The sequence below is a fragment of the Magallana gigas genome, chromosome 9 (assembly GCF_963853765.1).
Source record: "Magallana gigas chromosome 9, xbMagGiga1.1, whole genome shotgun sequence".
In the NCBI taxonomy this organism is placed as follows: domain Eukaryota; kingdom Metazoa; phylum Mollusca; class Bivalvia; order Ostreida; family Ostreidae; genus Magallana; species Magallana gigas.
Window position 1 is genome coordinate 20,548,219 of NC_088861.1, and position 20,333 is coordinate 20,568,551.

The 20,333-nt window shown below is 33.4% G+C and overlaps 1 protein-coding gene across 1 annotated transcript; it reads left to right on the forward strand.

Moving 5' to 3' along the window:
- Positions 1–18: 18 nt before the first annotated feature.
- On the forward strand, positions 19–19,803 carry LOC105328091 (uncharacterized). The gene is made up of 20 exons (XM_034479400.2): positions 19–168; positions 1,782–2,068; positions 2,197–2,265; positions 3,851–3,925; positions 5,092–5,209; positions 5,463–5,578; positions 7,404–7,608; positions 8,269–8,347; positions 8,888–9,063; positions 10,479–10,555; positions 10,933–11,075; positions 13,195–13,291; positions 15,590–15,797; positions 16,470–16,584; positions 16,674–16,821; positions 17,210–17,354; positions 17,720–17,856; positions 18,331–18,484; positions 18,997–19,137; positions 19,303–19,803. Exons 2-20 carry the CDS (start codon positions 1,785–1,787, stop codon positions 19,720–19,722), a joined length of 2,907 nt encoding a protein of 968 aa, XP_034335291.2. The 5' UTR covers positions 19–168; positions 1,782–1,784; the 3' UTR covers positions 19,723–19,803.
- The last annotated feature ends 530 nt before the right edge of the window (positions 19,804–20,333 follow it).

Sequence of the window (20,333 nt, forward strand, 5' to 3'; positions counted from 1 at the left end):
TTTTACGTCATATGTAGGGATTTCCCTGAATACGAATGTGCGGCTATTTGAAAATTGACTCTTGTACACCGAAAAAATGTGGAAACATTGGTAACATCTGACTCTCAGTGGGACAGGTTCAACGCAAGGTTTCAAAACGGAAAAACATCGATTACACATAAAACTACGGTAATTTTATTGGGTCGGTTTCTATTATGTATGGTAAAGTAACTTTGGAAAATTGACGTAACATACTGCTGTTTACCAACTGTATATATATACTATGCATATCCATTATTTGTTCAAGGAAATTCGGACGGCAACGAATGTAAAAAGAAAAATATTTTATTAAAAGATGTCTAAAGAAAAAAGGGGTGTATTGCATGATATGGGATAATGGATCCATTTTATCATCCAACTAGCCACCATTTATATATCGGTACCTCTTGTAACGAGTCGGGCCTTGACAAAGGCGTGTTCAGTGCTGTTGAGCTCTCGCCAAATTTTGTGTGTTGCAGAGGTGTGTTCAGCAAGCGCTCGCTAAGGTTGTGTTGCATGTATATGAATTATTTTGGTGAGCGCTCACGAGCACCCGCTCTTCTGAACGCGCCTCCAGTATAGCCTAGGGAATTTTGGCAAGCGCTCACGAGCACCTGCTCTGTTAACATGCCTCAGGCATCTTGGTCCATGCCCGGTTCCCCACAGTTTTATAGGGAATGCAACGAAGAGTAAAAATAGCACTTGCCTCTCGAGAAAAGGGAATTCTTTAATTCAATATATACATGCAGATATAAATACAAATGTACCCCTGCTTATGGTTATTTCAATATTTACACACAGCTCTTTGCCACCTGGCAGGGCAACTTTTCATTTAGCCACTTGGTTATTTAGTCTATAGGTGTCAATCAACTTGTTACACACAGTATTGTACCACAATACTTGATTTGTTCAGACTCAAGAATTTAGGGGTTTTCCGGGTAATTAGATCTGGACAGTGATAAGGTCAGCAATATTTACAAAGATTTTGAACAAAAAATTGATCATGCAGTTATATTAATTATTGAATTTAATTGAAGAGATGAATACATTTTTAGGAAAGAGAATGAATGAAGTTAAGATATCATGAAAGAATTAAGATTTTTTGTAAACAATGTAACTAAGAGGTCAAAAGAAGGGATTGTTTAGGTAAAATAGGTATACTAGCCATCTATATTTTTATAAAAATATCATAGCTAGTCCTCCTGCAAGATTTTAGGTAGGGGAGGGGGTGGTCGTTACCATTTTTTAGTTTTTTTTAACTGCAGAATAAAGCTAATTTAAATTAAATGCATAATTGAGATTCTTTTATAGGTCTGTGAATGGGTTATGGAACCCAGGTGATCATTAAGGCCTGTGGGCCACTTGTTATGTATGTCAAATTGTGACATAGGCAACCTATACTGTAAACTACTTTTATTCACCTGTGAGATATGTTCTTGAGGTTTGCGAGAGTCTCCTTGTCGTGAACATTTCTTGTTACAAACCAGTCCTTGACATATGGTTGTTATTAAAATAAAATGTAGATAAAGTTTGGTTGCAAAATTTAGTTGCCATAAAGCAGTTTATCTCTGGAAAATCACAAAATAAAGTTGTCACATATAAATAATGGTCCATAATATTGTACATTATAAATCAGTACAGTCTTTAAAATAGGATATGTTACAACCAGAGAATTCCTAGGCTTTAAAAAAAGTGGTATAATACATGTATTATGTTTGTTTTTGTAATGTGTTTTCTCTTTTCAAAATGAGTTACAATTGTAGATAATGGAAGGTGAGGTTTACCACAGAACTCCTTACCAAGCCAATGTTGACAACTTAACACCAGTAGACTTGGGTGGATCTGAAGAGACAGATGAGGAGGAAGAAAGTGAAGAAGAGGAAGGGGAAGAAGAGATAGAGGAGGATGAAATAGAGGCGCCTCTAAGTAGTATAGAAATGGCCCAGAGGATGAAGAAGCTGGTAGACCCAGGCCCATTCAAATACAATAGAAAAGTGTTTCTGGCGGCTCTACCCTGTTTTCTCATTATTTTGGCCATATGTGGAGAACCGTAAGGTTTTACAAAACTATAGAAGAAATGGCTTTTTAGTGTTATTCTTATAATAGTGTTTTACTGCTACAAAAATAGTTACAGAGAGATATCATGAGACAATTTTATTTGCTTTATTTTATTTGAAGGCTTCTGCTGTTGGTATCACTTGGGGTAATTCTGATTCTTGTGGTTGACACAGGGAGCAAAAATCAGAGGTATGTGTCTTTGTTAGATTTGAAATCACATGTTTAAAAGTTTCTGCAATGGGAAGGTATCCCTACATGTAATTCTTGTTTGAAATTACTTCTATTTTCAATAACAACAGTAGAGTAAATTTACCAATAAATATAGAAAGAGCAGTTTTTTTCTTTGTCCAAATATGTAAGCTTGCAAATTGACTTGATTAGTGCACTATCTGTTGGTAAAGGAATAACAGAAATGCATTATTATACCCAACGCAATAGGTTGTGACCCGTCTGCCCTTCAGTCAGTCCTGTTTTTTTTGTAAAGGCAACTCCTCTTAAAAAACTTGTGCACTAAATTTCAGGTATATAGAAGTCAATTTAAGGATACAGTGTGCATATTACACAGAAACTCTGATTCCATTATTTTTGGGGGAATTTAGTTCAGCACTTTTGAACTTTATAATATTTACCATATATTGAAAAAATAATAGACAGTTTTTGAGCACAACTCCTCTTAAACTGCTGCACAGAATTTTGAGAAACTTTGTAGGTATTTAGGACACATTGTGTAGATTTACATACAATAATTCCCAGTGAAGCATGCATCTGTCTCATGTCGTACTTCAAAGTTTAATTGATTACAGATAAATTTAACAATTATGATGTTTTGATTAAAAACTCTTTAAATTTCTTTTTGTGTAGTTATACAGAAGATGACTATATACGGCATGAACATGTTTCTTGTTGATTTGAGGTGTTTTTTGGCCTATTTTTTACAACATACGGAGAATTGGACTATAAGTAAAGACATCCTTAAAAACATTACTTTTGTTGCTGCTTTAGATGAGTTTTGCAAACGTAATTACTGAAAAGTGCTTGGAATACATTATCAACAAGTGTACATCAGTGACTTTACATAATTTGCAATTGAAAATTCCAATCTTTCGCCACAGTCTTTATGTTTGGAGAAATTCAAGTTACTCGATATACCGGTACATGCTCCATTTGTCATTGAGTAAATGCATGTGCTTACTGTATGCTTACTACTGAAAAATGACCAAATGGCTATACATGTGTATTTGGAGTATACAAGGAGTAGGGCTTACAGGCGGTAAGATGAAAGACGGGTCTGCTTCATCGTTAAGTGCATAAAGTGGATCCAAATTTAAGCAAACTCCCAAGTAAAATTAAACCGTAACAGACCCTGAGCAGACGCAAAGCAGACACAGGTTAGCTTTTGGGGTCAGCTGTAGTGTTAGGTTGGGTTTGGTCAGTACTATATCACAAGGAAGTTCTGATTCCATTATTTTCATTAATCTCTCAGGAATTTTTTATTGTATGAAAATTTTACAGAATATATGATGTAATAAATGTAGATGTATAGCAGCATGTGCGTACTGGCAGGAATTTTGATATGATGATTTTTAGAAGTTAAGACCATTTTTAAATCAAATTATTTTGTGCACTTAGATATTTATACATAACCTGTCATTTATTATGTGTTAATGGATTGTCAACAAGGGGGGATCGTAGGGTATGTGAGCTTTTTCTTTGATTATAATTGAAGCAGATTATTATAAACTGTGAATATTTCTATCAACATTTTCCATTGTAGGACAGTGATGGTGTTTACATTTGTTTTCATACCGTGCCACATGACCATACTGTATTACACATTTCCTCTTGTGTGGTAAGAACCTACTATTTGTTACCATTATTATTACCATTTTTCTCTAAAGATTCAAGCAAATTTTGATGTAAATGATTTGTTTAATATTATATATCCCGATATTTGTGAGCAAAAATTCTTCTTCGTAGGGCTATATATTTTTAGTTCGTGCAATTATCCTGTGAAAAACAGGCAAGAGTAAGGTATAGTGAATCAAAAACATAATACACTTATAATACATTAATATAAATCAAATTAACAATTATAAGCATATACATATTCATGACGGATGTGTAATTTAGCAAACAATAACATACACCTGATTTCCCGCGGACATTCTCATTTAGGTTTATAGATACACTCTTCATTCATCAATATTCATGAAAAAGCATCAGATTCCGATTGAACAAAAGATATGAATTTCTTTGTTATTAAAATGATTTGTTCTGGAATAATTTGTGGAAAGTCTTATTTCATACAACTTAACATTTTTTCTCCATGTAGGCAATTTTAATTAACAGCAAAACATATTGTGTTTTTATCACATGCATATTTTTAAATTTCCTTGTATTTGAATACGTATCCATCGTTCCTTGCATAAAAAAAGATCCAGCTAGAGTATTTGCCATTTTGTAACCTGTTGACTTGTCACATGGTCAACCTTTGTTTAACAATTTTTGGCAAAGCATGCACTCGCCTCACATCAGAGCTCATAGTTTTATTGACAGCAGGAAGAATAATTATGTTTTTATTGAAAACACTTATATTTTCTTCTTGTGTCACGTAAAACAGTCTATTAAAATGTTTTAACATATATACTGAAGAAATGGATAGATCTTTGTTTACTCTGATGTCAGATGATGACGATAAACGACACACATATTTCTTGGGAATGTTTATCTTAAAACAGTTAAGAATCGGATTAATTATCCAGACTTAACTTTTGCGTGGTTTTGTTATGGATGATGGAGATTTGCAAACATAATTACTCATAAGCGCGTAGAATACTTTATCAATACTTTATCTACACTTGCACATGATACTGGGTTACTTAATTTACAAAAAACTTGATTGATGGGAATTTTGTTTTCTTTTTGGGATGCCTATTGTCGTATGAACAGATCGTCATTAAATGGCATAAAATGTACAGATTCAGGTGTTTTAAGTCTTCTGATTGAATATTTAAGGGTTTCAATCGTGAATCTTTTACTGATGATCATGATGAATTCTTTCATCCTGTTGACTGGGGGATGGATCCTCCTTCAGATGATCATCTTCAGAAAACAGGAGCCAGAGGTTTGTGTGGTAAGTCAATTTTTTTACTTTAATTATGGAGAAAAAGTAAAAAGTCAAGAATGAAAAATATTACATATTTTATGTTTCGAAAAGCTTTTAAAATGAATGACTAAATTAAGGGTCTCCCAAGTAATTGATACAGAATAGGATAGGATAAACAATTTTGAGTTATTTCAAGTGGACATGTTATATCCTACAGAGTCTGTATTTAGCTTGCTGACTGTTTTGTGCTAAAATTCTTACTTTCGTTTTGTGGTTTCAGTTTCTGGAGCAGCTGCTGTTTTCCTGTTACCCTGCTCTGTCAGCATGCCTCACAACTTGGGCCATTGCCACATTTATTCCTCTCAAATATGTCCCATTCATTTTGCTTTCTGTAGGGTAAGTTGATGGTTGGCATATATATAGGACTTCAGAATGTGATGGGACCCTTAAGTCTGATGGTCATGTTAAAGTCCGATGGTCTGTGCCAAACTCCAATGGTGTGACAAGCCAAAGTCCACTGGTTTTAATAAGACTCAAAAGGACAAATATTGTTTTCATTATGCATATGGTCCTTCTGTATGCATCATGATAAACTAAAGAAGGCACATTAGAATAAAGTACATTTAAATTAAATTGAGAATAAAGAGGAAAAAGTCAGCCTATGGTGATAACTATTTTAATCAAACATCCCCGACCTAAGTTTTCTACATGTTTCTTAGATTTGATCATCATGGAAAAATTTAAAGCTCATTTTAAAAGTGCAGCAGGTATTTTGATGTGCAATTTTCCATTTTTGCAGTCCTCTGCTGTAAACACTTCATTGCAATTATGATGAATGTTCTGCCTTTATTACACAATTTTTTGTACCTCACTTCAAATGAAAAAAAAACTGATTCAACCTGGGATCGTTTATTTCTTTAACTTTTTTCTTTACTTGTCCAGACAGCCTGCTGCTTTCATTTTCTTTATATTGTTGATTTTGAATTGCTAGTGTGACATATTTCCTATGAAATCATCACGACATGACATCACAATCTTTCTTATCCCATCACCATTGGACTTTGGCGTACTTATCAGCAACATACTATCAGACTTTGGTGCTGACTATAAGACATAAGCACGACCACCAGACCTTGGCGTGACCACCAAACTTTGGAGTCTTGCATATATTATGCATATTAAAGCTATACACGCTATAATTTACGTCAATTTTGAATGACAGTGAAAATGCATGTGTTTGTCTACTTATAAAAGTTATCCTCAATCTGTAAATTACAATGGTGAATTCCATCTCGTTACAAAGATATAGATTTTAAATTGTTTATTTTCCTGCCAGGAAAATATACCTTTTCATGAATATTGATGAAGGAAGAGCAAACCGACCTTATTGCGCATGTCCGCGGAGAACTACGTGGTCGTAATTGTTTGCCTAATTAAATATCCAACTTGATTTTTAATATGCTTAACAGCTGTTAATTTGAAATACATACATGTATAATGAGTAAAATACGTTTGTCACTCACGATACCCTTACTTCTGCATTAACACTTAAAGGATCTATAAATAGCACATAGGGGAAAAACACAGGTCTACGTCATTTTTTTAAAGGAAGTATTCATATCTACTCACAGGCTTGTATTTTTTTCTTTTGTTTGTACTCGTATATCGGACAAATTTATGCTTTACTGAAAATATCCTTTCCTTTGTGAAACTATCACAATTATGAAGATGTTGACCCTTCACCAGTTTTGGTATGATAGACTAAATTTACTTGTCGATATCACGTGATAGATTGATATTCACCAGGAGGCTTTACTTTCCTGGCAGGAAAATAAATATCTTTTATTGTTTAATATTTGATATATTTGTTACGTGATCGAATTGAGCATTATAATTAACAGCATAAAGGTAACTTTTATTAGTAATCAAACACATACATTTTCCCTTTCATTCAAAATTGACGCAAATTATAGCGTGTATAGCTTTAATATAAATCAGAATTTAATTTCTGGTCATGAAATACAATATGATTCATTGGTCAAAGTAAGTTTCTTTGAATTGTTTAAAAAGTTTATGGACATCTGACTAGTTATTACCTGTAATGAAGTTTAGTAACCCTGGAATATGTGAGGGACAGCCAAAGAGAAATTCAGACTTTGTTGCAAATACTTTATTCTGAAATCAAATACATATATCTGATATCATATTTGTTTTATTTTAGATTTGTTTTATTTCAAGTCTTCGTAACACCATCATCTTCATCTTTTAAACACAATCGGAAGGATCACAAAGATGATGTGAATATCCTTAACAACAGCATCATTGCTGCCATGACAGCTGGATTTTGTTTACTTCCTATTTCTCTGCAGATTTTCATTGGTGTCCATGAGAGAGGTTTCCATGGAGTCATTCATTTAGGCTTTTTTGTACGTATTCTTCCCTTAAAGATTTTTAATTATGTGTACAGTAGCGTGACATAAGTGAGTTCACAAACTAACAAGTATTTGCAACTTTGTGCCTATTTAATGTTAATAAACTTGATTGAATCTCTAAAAAAAATTATTCAGAGAATAATTTTTGAGAGTTGATTAAAATCAACTCTCCTATGCAGTTACTCAGACAAACCAAAAGTGAAACAGTGTTTGGACCTCAGCACAAATCATTGCTGCTGACAAGACTTAGTTCTTGAAAATAATTGATAAATTCGATGTAATGTATGCTAGCGCGCATCATGGAATATGCCAACAGAGCAATTGCTATTCATAACGCCATGTTCACTAAATAACGTTGTTTATTTCTTAAATATTATATGATATATATGGAATACAGATAAAGATCTAGGATTGTGTTTTATGTTTAGTTTATGAATAATGATTTGATATATAAATTCTTACAAAATTAATGATGATTGAGCTTCAAAGCTGAAGCGAGCAAGACCTTCGGATTGAAAAGTTAAATTTCCAAAATATATACTTAAGAAGGAGCATATAAATACTCGCTGAACATTACATTCATGCCAAATCTCTCTGAGATTATTTAATACTGCCTACATTGCAATTTTCCTCTTTCTTTGCATTTATTTGTAGTTTGAAGCCATTTTCCTTTTATGCTTGGCCTTGTTTATGTCGACTTTAATGAACATCAGGCATGTTGTAGAAGTAATTGGTAAGTTGTTAACATTCATATGGAGGCATATGTATTGTGTTGTTAAAATTCATGTAGTATGAAATACTTGGTGAAATCACTAATTGAGCAAAATTTCTTATTGTTCCCAAAAACAATTGCTTGGAAAAAAAAAAGCTATAAAGAACTTAAATTATAAAAAAATGTACCGGTACTAATATAGCAGAAATATGTATGTGTCCTGCAAACATCAAAATTATAACCAAAGGGCTACATACAGTATTTTGCATTTCTGACTCCCAAAATTAAAGTTCTTAGAGAGAATTAAAAATAATGTTTAAGATAATTGAATTTATATTGAAATAACTATGGAAAAGGTTATCACTCCTGTGATGTCATAATGTAAAAATGATGTCATGAAGATTGTCTTATTTTGTAGCAAAATATTAATGTTTTTCAACTGGGAAACATTGAGCACATGCTTGCTCAAGCACCATTTTTAATTATGATGTGTATAATGAAATGTAAATTGCAGGAATTAATAACTTTAGGATTTTGTACAGCTTTGTCATTTTTCATCAGGGTTTCAGTACAGCATTGTGGTCCAACTTCGCAGTCTGTGTGGTGGCCTGGCAGCTCTTCTGTCCTATCCTATGTTTTTAGAATTGGGGGTCACCTCACATTTCCTGTCATGGCTGCCTTTTGCAATTGGAGTATATGCTGTGTATGGAACTTTGTTAAGCTTTAAAAAACTCAAGGTAATTTTAGAACAAGAAAGGCTGTAACGAGCTATCCAGATCAGTAAGAATTTTCAGGCTTGTAATGAGCTATCCAGATCAAAGGACATCTTCTCTAAAATGTTTTGCATATGAACTTAATACATACTTTGGTTTCATCACAATGAAGTAGGCATCAATTTTTGTGGATTTTGTGAAAATCATGGTTTCAAGGATAAGTTATTGGGGCCCCGCACTGAGGGCACCCTATTGTGATCAGTCAGTCTGTTTGTCCATCCATCTGTCCATCCTTCTGTCTATCTGAGATCTCTTTTGTTGAGCTTATCTCCTCTCCCCATGGTCCAACCTAGCTCATACTTTACCCACAGAGTGTCTTTGGGTAAATGGTATGCAGTGACCTAGGTCTATGGTTAAAGTCATAGCAGAATTATATGAAAAATCCTTGTCTGGAGCATATCTTCTCTCCTCTTGGTCTAATCTGACTCATACTTGAACCAAGTTTCAAGGTCAAATGTGAAGGTCAGCAGAGTTTTATGAAATATCCTCATTTGGAGCATATCATCTCTCCCTTTAGTCCAGTCTGGCTCATACCTCACCCAAAAGGTGCTTTTAATCAAAGGGTATGCAATAACCTTGAAAAGTGTTTGTAGGTCAAGGTTATATCAGATCACAAAAAATCCTTTCTAAGAGCTAAAATGCTCACCACCTTTTGGCTCCTACTTCACATTAACAGAGCTTTTGGGGTTATGGTGACTTTGAACCAAGTCAATGTAAAGGTCATAGCAGATCTCTTTATAATCAGTTTTAGACGGTAGATTATTTCCCATTTGCTTAATCTTGCTCAGTTTGAACAAAAATGCCTGTATGTAAGGGGTAATGGGATAGAATTACAATTTCTATGCCATCTGAAAAACTTCAAAGTTGTAGGTCAAGGTCAAAGCAAAATTCTCTGAAATGCTTTTCATCCTATTGTCCATTATTTAAGCTGGGCCCCTTGAGATGATCCCCATCTCAATATTGTCTAGTTTAGTTTGCAGTAGTCATATCAGTACAATGTGTTATTAGATAATGCACTTCCATGAACATTTATTTTCATTGATCAACTCAATAATAAATGGATATATTAAGTTTGCTACAGTGAGTAATATGTATTTCTTCCTGTGATACAAATGAAATCATCTAATTAACAGGTAATTTCTTACAATATTTTATCTTCAGTATGTAAAAAATGCATGATTTACAAGAGTCATATTGCAAAGGTACAGTATTTAAAAAGTGTGTCATATGGTATAAGATCCTATTGCTTGAAAAACATATGTCATATTGTATTCATAAGAAAACAAAGTGTGCCACAAAGCTTATTCATTTCTCTCAGAATGCTTGTCTATTATACAAAATCTTTGTTGACTATTTCAGAATGTTATTTTCTATTTTAGGTTGCTTCACTGGTGTTTTTTGTACTAGCAGTGATATTGTCTATGGTTTGGGCAATAAAATTGCCATGGAAGCTTTCATATCCTTTACCAAATTTGATGTATAGATAGACAGTCAAGTAAACTTAAAAAAAAAAAAAGATCAGACATTTACCAGCATGAAATGTATAAAATCCCTGAGACTTTTTACATGTTATAAGCATTTAGCTGAATAGTGATAGAATGTATGATAAAATGAAACATTTAGATGTATTCTTATTGTGTTGTTATAATTAAATATATCCATTCAGCCTGGAAATATTTGGGCAGCTAAAATGTTGCAAAGAGTCAGTTTGCCAGAAAGTAGAGGTTGGCCTCAGTCAAACTGTTACTACGCATGTAATTCACTATGTATCACTTCTGTTCACATCTGCACAAATGATTTTAATTGACATGTTTCTCCTTGACGATTCTTTAGATATACCTTTATGTTTGGGATTTCTTTGAAGATGATATTTTCGCTTATGATTGCTAACTCAGTGCTGTGCCTGATTGTTGCTCATCTCTCTTGTCATGGATCCCAAGCAGCATTCAGTTTCCTTGTTGTGATGCAGACTATTGGTAAGTTCCATGATTTTAGGTATTTTGAAGAACTACAAAAGTAATGTTATATAGTGAAATGTGCTATTGACCATTTCCTTCATTCGTAAATTCACATTTGCCTTATTTAAAATGATCCTTGCATTGCTGGGGTAATAGTCCCATAACAGTGCTAGACAAATAGTATTGCCTAATGCCCAGGATGGCCATTTTTTATTGATTGACAACTTATTTGTTAAGCAATAGATGTCAGCAGACATTGATAAAATGATTAGTATTAATAAATCAGGAAATCTACTTTAATTTCCTGTGTTGTATGCTTGTGTGCTTTTTAAATGAAACTGAATATGATTATAAAAGAACGAGCATTAAAGGTTTTCAGGTCTCTTTTGACCAAAAGTTAACAAACTTTAGCCCCTGACCCTTGCCTCCTTGCCCCCCCCCCTTTATGAATAACTTTTTTTAAAAGTCAAATTATAAATTGCAGGGGTAACAGAGGAGTTTTGGATTACTTTTAGACTCCTAAATAAATCTTAAATGCAAGAATGACACCCTCTAACTAGTCAGGCTAAGGGCTATGGTAATCAGGTGACCATCAAGGCTTGTAGCCCTCTTGGTTTAGGTCACTTGAGTCACTTGGATATCCTATTGCCGTGATATTTTAAGAAATCTTCTTTAATTTCTGTGCATTTTATGCTTGTAGAAATAAACTGCATTATAAATAAAACTTTATATTACCGGTACAAAAGATTGACCCCCTTTACCAAAAGTTTACGATTTTTGCCACTTGGAGCTAGGATATAAATAATCTGAGATTCTTCCAACTCTAGTGTCTCCTCCCCCTTTCATGAATAAATGTTTTTCAAACTTCAGTTTAGGGTTTAGACTCTAAAATGAAGCCTATAATGCAAAAATAAGACCATCTGGCTGGTCAATCTAAGGCTATGATACCGGTACTCAGTTGACCACCAAGGCCTGTATGCCTCTTGTTCTTACATCATATTATACTTATAAACCATGGGCCAACTCATTAAAATTTTCTTGCGTAGTTTCATAAAAAACTATTTATAATCTATTGAATATCATATTACCGTAAAGTCTTGTGTAAAGTACGCACTGGTGTATATCATGCACCCCCAACTGTTCTTATGTATAATATGCACCCCAAAAACGAAATTTTCATTTGAGGTTTTTGAAAAGTCACCGATGTGCATGCGTTGATTATGTACTGTAAGTGCTGAAAAGTAATTACATTTGCAGTTTTAACCCAGAACAACAATTAAAATAATGACCTTATGAATAAATAGTCTAATTCTTTGATAATTGTGAAACAAACACATTCAAAAGAAACATTTGTATGTCAGATGTCATCATCAAGTTGTACAAAAGATCAATCTATTTTAACAGTGTCTATGTACACAATAACTGCATATTGGGACACAAAGTAAATAAGTTTCCAAATCACCAAAAACTGATGAATCGTTCTGCACTTATCCAACACAAAACAAGGGCATTCTTCAAAGGAAATTCAAGTCAACAGGTGGCTGATTATGTTACAATCGGCGAATACACTGGCAAGAACTTTTTGTAAGGCAAGAAACAGTAGATAAATGTTTTGTTTTAAGAAATAAAATTAAGAATATAAAGGTATATTGACAAAATAAGTGTATATCTCATATAGCTATAGGCATAACAAACAATATCTGCAGTCATACTCCTGCTGTATCCAGAAACACACTCTGATAATAATATGGGTTAAAATTTTGTTCCTTTGTACTGTTTATGAATATGACTTAATATGTCACATTAATGTTATTGGTAAGTTTTCCTTTACAAAGATGTAAAAAGGAGTCAACCAGATAAGGATGAATTATTCATGAGAAGGGTGAAAATTCTGAAAGTTGTTTCAGTTTGCCCGTATGTGATACTGACCATCAACTTATAACTGTGATTGTACTTGTTATTGGTACATGTAGGTGCATTTTTCTGTGAGGTTTATATTATATATACCATGCACTTCAATTAAGATTTGGATAATTGAGTAGGATGAATCCATAGATATGACAATTATAATTGCATGCACTTTAAAAGAGATGTGTTTAAGAAAAAATGTATGACTACAATATTGTTTCCCTTTCAGTGTTTATAAAGTGTGAGGTGATTCTCTTTGACTCCCACCTATACAGCTGGCCACTGTCTATGGTTACTGGCATTGCTGCATGTTACACTTTGCAAAGGTAAATGTCTTTGGCTTTAGTTTCTTATTCAAGCTTAACACCACTTTCATTTGAATAAAGTTTAACATATCTTATGGTAGGACTTTATATCATGTCTGTATGCAATGTACAGAAAATTGCATTTGATAGAAAGTTTTATAGAAAGTAAAAGTACAATCTGGGGCTTGAGTTGTCACCTGATTAGTGGCTGTCAGCCCTCTAGTAATTCATAGGGTAGACATATCAAATATAAAAGAAAACACTGGACTCTCCTTACAGCTTTTTTTTGATAATTCATTTATTCTAAAAGCATTTAAAAAATAACATATTTATTTATTTAGATAAAAAATTGGAAAACTGTTTTGTAATCACTTACTTATCATGTTAGTGACAATATCAACATTTGTAATTGCTGTAGAATAATTTTTATTATCCCATTGCTTAATTTTCATACTCCACGCAATGAAAGGGTATAATGTTTTAATGTTTTTGTCTGGTCTGTCAGCCAGTATGCTATTCATTATGTGTAGTATTATGTGAAGCATTGTCAAGTAATGGGGGAGGGTTGGGTATGTGGACTTGCTCACATTTTCTTTTATTTGCAGAGAGTAAATTGTATGCTGTGTAATTTTTGTTCTGTTTTAATTTTTATCCTGTTTTAATTTTGTTGCATTGACAGTGTCGGAGCAAAATAAAAATGAAATTAATCTAAAATTGCAAGTTGCTTCTTTTTTACAACAACATTGATAGACAAAATAAAATTGAGGGGACATTTCTTTACAATCAAGAAAACCAAAAATATCACTTGGTTAATCATGTTAAAATAACTCTGTGTACAGCATCATTAACTTTGGGGTCAAATTTTAAAGATAACCTTAGTCCTTTTTCTTTGACTCAGCTTTATATTAGTGACTGTTTGTTAATTAATAGGCAGTATTATCAAGAAGTTACCACTTAAAAATTTTTTTATCTGCAAGTTAATGATATTTTATGATACAAGATTAGTGGTGATTTAATTAAGTACCGACAGGTATTGAGCCAGCATGAACTGAGATGATTCTACAGTTACTGCATTGGTCAGAGATTGACCTTGCTGCTCTGGTGAGTGATGTGGCCCATGGGCTTCCTGTATTTGACAGCCTGTAAGGAACAACAGGATATTACTTTGACTTAATTGGGAGATGGAGTAAAATGGTGAACTTCCACATAAAGAATTGAAATGAAAAGATATATTTTAGCCAACAACTGGTACTAAGCAGACTGCCTTAACAGGTCGGGTACACTACCTTATATGGATAGCATTATTAAACCCGTGACAATATTTTTGTCAAACAGGTTCTCCAATCCAGTGAATGAGATGCAATGCATGACGGTCTACAACGTGTTTACGATTCAACAGACGCACGTGGTTTTTTGTCTGTTTTATTCACAATATTAAATTGCTTGCCGGAATGTTTGTACATCTTGGTTTTTACTTTAGAAAGTAAAAAAGGAAAGATTACGTACCATTAACTTTGTTCCATGCTCACATTGAAAAATACTGTTGTTTTAGTTGATCAATTGTTGCTTCAAAAATGATCAGTATCAAACGACTGACAAACATACGCATACAAGTACAAACAGGTTTTGATAAGGAAAAACTACACAGTTGTGTATTGTTGACTTTATCATTGTGCACTAGAAATAAATACAGGTAACTGTACATTTTTAACATACGTGAATAGCCACGGTGGTAGAAAGGCACAAATATACAAAGGCAGAAACGCAAGCTGTGCAGCATATAGTATTTTGTCCGTTAAGCATTCTGATGAATGTCCCTGAAGAAAATATCAACGGGCATTCTAATAATGCTGTCTTAAATATGGGATATTACGTGAAAAAACGGTACTCACTGCTTCTACTATTCTATAGGACGTACCTCTCATTTGAACATTGACAATGGGGTATTTAAATAGGTTGATATAACTCCTCATATGCAATATTTTTTTAATGTGAGCATAGAAATTGAAGTTCAGACATAATTGTCCATATTAATTTCATAAATTCTGAAAAATCATTCGAAATGAGTTTCCAAAGGACAATTCAAAATGGTATATATTTTCAATACGCTTTGTATACACTGAAACTTGTAGTAGCCCACAATGCCTTGCAACTCATTCACCTGATTGGTTAGTCGATAAAAGTAAACAGATGGCTAATTTAGTATGCAAATTTATGCCGACGTCACAAAATATAGTGGTCTCGACCTGCTTAAGTATTATAAGACATTTAAATAATCAGAAGTAAGGGTCATCAACTCTAAGAAATGAATTATCATAGATTGCAGGTTGCAAGACGACTACCAGTCAGCTTGTCCTGTGCCTGTATGTCAGCCCACGTCACTAAGTCAGTGCTGGTTGCCATGGTGATCTTCACAAAGGAGGCTAGGGAGCTGCCCTACACCAGCATCTTAACCATGTTCTTCTTGATATTTATGATGATCAAAGTTCTACTGCTAGAAGTTCCCATTGATATACCAAAGAAACAGGTTTGTCTCTGAAGTTCTATGAGAAAATTTGTCTGCTGCGTCTTTCCTGGGTTTACCCCAATATGCTGGTTGTAAACAGGTAGTTAGTGTTGTTTTAAAATATGTTTCTCGGTTTTCTTAATGTTTATTATACTCCTACACAGAAAAATGAGTACCTGCAATTTTCATTTAGGTGGATGAGAAGAACATTTAATGATTTTATGACAGTTGAACAGTTTTCCTTTAATGTATTGTGCATTTATGTTGAAAAGTAAAGGAGGTATAACCTTAATGTAAAACTGGTTTTGTTAAATTAATGAACAGAAAACACACAAAGGTCTTTTGAAAAGACTTCTTTACAGTAGATGTTGATTTGAAAACATTAATTTTGACTAATTTGATTTTTTTTCATCAAAATTTCCACTCTTCAATCATTACATGCACTTCGTATGGCTTCATACAACAATGATATTTTTAAATTATTTCTCAAAGCTCTTGATAGAGTAAGTAGTAATACAGGCCATTTACTTATTGTCCCTGACTAACCAGTTTCTATTTTGTGTTTAAAATTGTTGAATATTTTTTTTTGTATTGAAAGGAAGTGAAATGCTATATGTTAATAATTTGTAAAAACTCACCTAAAATGTTGACACTGAATTCCAGAAGTCTAATTTCCATGATGTTATATTTCAGCTGACCATTAATGTGAGCCTGATGTGTGTCTCTGTGCTACTGAATGCTAACCCGGTCCTCTTTATTCTGGGCTCTTATCTGTTCAAGGTCCAGGCCAGCGCTGCTGATGCAATGGGTAAGGCATTAATATAATTGGCCATTGCATATCAATTTTTTGTAGTAATTGATGTTGATGAAATTCAAGGAAAGTAATTTTTTTTCTAGGGATCTGTTTTATAATTTGTGGCATGCTGATCATAGCAACCTGCATCCTTCACCTCCCAAATGAAGTCAAGATGAAGCAATTTGGAATTTTGGGAGTGGTTACTGGGGTGATTGTCATCTTATTCCAGCCGGATGTATCATTTACAGCGTAGGTGTAACCTTATTGACATGGACATTTTTTCAAGAAGTTATCCATGGTGCAAAAAAATTCTGTACATTATGTAACGTTGCTAAAGCATCATTGCTATGCATAATTTGAAAGAAAATACATTATAGAAAAAAGTCTGACGTTTCTTGTATACTAGGCTCCAACAAGACCTAATGTACTTAAAATTTTTGACTTGAATTAACTTTTGAAATGATCAGTAATTAAAATTAACCATGTTGGTTAGTTTTTCTACATACTTATGAGTAGTCATTTAAAAAATACATAGAAAAATTAATATGATTATATTCATTCCCAGTTTTGGGCCAGATTTCTATCTTTTAAATTAACAATCTATGGAAATATATAATAACCTGGTTCTCTCCCTTAGGAATGGCATATTTCAGTGCAGCGAAGTAATAAGCATCATGTGTATGATTGTCATTATGTACACGGACAGTGTTCAGTCATTTCCACACATCGTGATAGCGTCTGTACTAGTTGGAATCACCCCGGGAATCCGAGCCGCGCTCTATGTAAGTCTCTTTGTGTACCTCACTATTGAGTATAGGCATCATCAAAGGAAGCATTTTATTGTCTAAGTATTAAGCTATCATTTAATTGCAAAATACTTTGTTTGTCCTTTACCTTGATATAGAATGAAAACATAATAGAAAAAGATTTTTTTTTAATAATTAACCTGCAATATGATGAATCAGTTGATGGGTTTTAGTCCTCAGCATTAGTGCAGGGTTCATGAATACAAATAGGGAGAGGGCGGTCCTAAGTTTCTGAACTTTTCCCCATGTTTATTTCATTTATATATTTGTACAATAAAGATATTCTCAAATCATTTAGTTTTCAGATTGTTAAATCAAAGTTCATTTTTCCTTATTTTCAGCTGTATCCTACGGATCATGTGCCGATTACCAATCTCATTTTATTTGGAAGCGTATCCATGTGTCTTGTGTGTGCTCTCTTTTCTTTCTCAAAATCTCAACATCTGGGATGCAAGTTTGAGAAAAATATACTCACGGTGTAAGTATATGTTAAATCTGTAAATATTCAAGTTATCCAAAATTGATGGTTTGTAAAGGTTTAAAAGAAAAATAGAAGCAATTTAAGATATATAAACTTGAAACATATAAAGGATTTTTAGGAATAACATTCCAGGTTATTCAATACCACATTTTTATTTTACCACATAAAAATTCATTCTTCTGACAGGTATCTGTATAATGACAAGCAATGTCAAAGTTAATCAAGTCAGTATATTTTTAGACATTTTATGTATTGTGATTTGTTTACATCCTATAAATGCAGGTACCTGTTTGGTTAAAAGATTGCCATGGCTGCACAGTTGAATGATTTGGCCCCATAGGGGTCTATTTCACTTTCAGAAAACATGAATTATATATCTAAAAGTATTGTTATTCTGTTATATAATTTGTTTGCACCGTGTACATTGTGACCTTTGTGTATGTGACTCTGCTTTTCTCTCCTACCTGGCAGGTGTATGCTGGTGGTCACCCTCAGTGTCCTGTCCTTGATTGTTGACCTGGTATCCAAGGAACGCAAACAACCCATTATGCATCTGCCATCTTGGAAGCTCTTTCTTGCTGCCAATCTTATCATCTGTACTTGCACAAAAATAGTTGTTTCTAGGGTAAACTGATTTTATCATCTGTTTGAATCAAAGGTGTAGAAAATGTGACAACATTAGGTGATGTGTGATGCTCAGTAATAGATGTTTTTGTATACTAGTAAGGAAACTAGTTTCCACCTGTTTGGGTAATCATATTTGTCCACTACCATGTATTGCATCGTAAATAGATCTTACTGATTTCATTTTATACTGTAAATTCCTTATTTTACGCAAGTACTTAATTCCGCGATTCAACCGTTTTCCATCAAATCGCGAGAACAATAATTCGCGAATGCCGAATTTTTATCACAGTTTCTTGTAATTAACATATATCCGAAAAATTTAAACGAGATTGTAAAATTCGCGAGACGTGCTTCTCGCGATTATATGCGGATATTAATTCCTCGCGTTTAATTAGGAATCTACAGTATATGATTCATGACCAAAAATAATTTTTAAACAATATCATATAAGTGCTAAATAAATAAATGAGTACATATCATACAGATTCATGTTTATATTTTTTATTACAGACATCTGAATATATTCCATTGCATGAGAAGGACAACAAAGAAATTCCCTATCTACCGTTAGTGGGCAACATCACAACCATCACTTCCTTCTTCTTCCTGTGTCTGTTGGGGCCTGCTACAGGCTTACTGTATGATATTTGGGTAAGCTTCAGAAAACCTTACTGTTTTAGACAGATTTGTAAATAATTCCCCAAATATTGTTCTGTGATATAAACTGCTTTTAATTGTATTTCAACAATTCTGCTTGACTTTCACTCATGTTTGATGAGAAAACATGAAAAATGAAATACTATTTTATATTTTCAGTGTTGCGGATCAAGTGTTATTCTTATGTGCCTACAGAAAGATATGAAAACCATATACAATCTCAAAGACTCCAACCACACAACTCCCACCAAGCTGACTGCTGTTGCAGTTTTGGTCCTATCTTCTGTTTGTCGTAGTGACCTTTGGCATTCAAGTTCATGGACTTTCGTGAGGTCGTGTCTAGAAATTGGTCTCATTCTTGGCACCACCCCTATCTACTATGTGCTGTGGGGGGTCTTATGGAAGTCCACAGTGTTGCTGCCAGAGCCGGTGGTTGTGTTTTTGTTGCCACTTAATGTTGCTATGCTGCTCTATGGCAGCAGCTGGACATGCTGGACATTAGCCTTTGTAGGAGCTAGTTCTTCTATCTGGTTGATGTCAACACAATTTAAATTAATTCCTTATTCAGAAAAAAAATGATTCCTTTGTACTGATTCGGTTTTTTACTATAATTCGCATCGTTTTACTTTCTAATAATCAATAAAATTTCAATGAAATTGTTTTCTTTGGTTCACTTTAATGAAATTGGTAAGCAATACTCTTGGCATTGGCATCCCATGTTTAAGTTTTTATCTGGGCTTTGCAAAAACAAAGCTTTGCTGTAGGCAGGCATATTGCCCAGGTTATGAAAAATAGCACAATTGCGAAAGTAAACAAAAAACTGAATGTTATAAAAGACTTGCAGTGCCAAAACAGGCACTACATGCACTTCATTTCAATTCATCATTAAAAATGTTGATTTTTCCCTGTCAAGGGTTTCATTAAAGAGCTTTCTCAATTGTTTTATTATAATTTATATAATTTTTTATTTAAATAATATTTTATTATGCAATATATCACATAAACGGATGGTATAGCAGGCATTGCCTAAATAAATCCTCTACGACATACAAGGTCAAGGTCATACATGTATACAATGTATACAAGATTTAGTGCCATACAATACTGACAATAATATTACAATAGATATTATATTGATAAATATATGTATATTTGAAATATATGACCAGAAATTACAATAGGTATACTAC

What these genes read in the sequence shown, in the direction of transcription:
- LOC105328091 (XM_034479400.2), top strand. Translation starts at nt 1,785, where the DNA reads ATGGAAGGTGAGGTTTACCACAGAACTCCTTACCAAGCCAATGTTGAC. An exon ending in ACAGGGAGCAAAAATCAGAG is followed by an intron (nt 2,266 to 3,850) that starts GTATGTGTCTTT and finishes TTTCCATTGTAG; the next exon opens with GACAGTGATGGTGTTTACAT. An exon ending in TGTTGTGATGCAGACTATTG is followed by an intron (nt 11,076 to 13,194) that starts GTAAGTTCCATG and finishes TTTCCCTTTCAG; the next exon opens with TGTTTATAAAGTGTGAGGTG.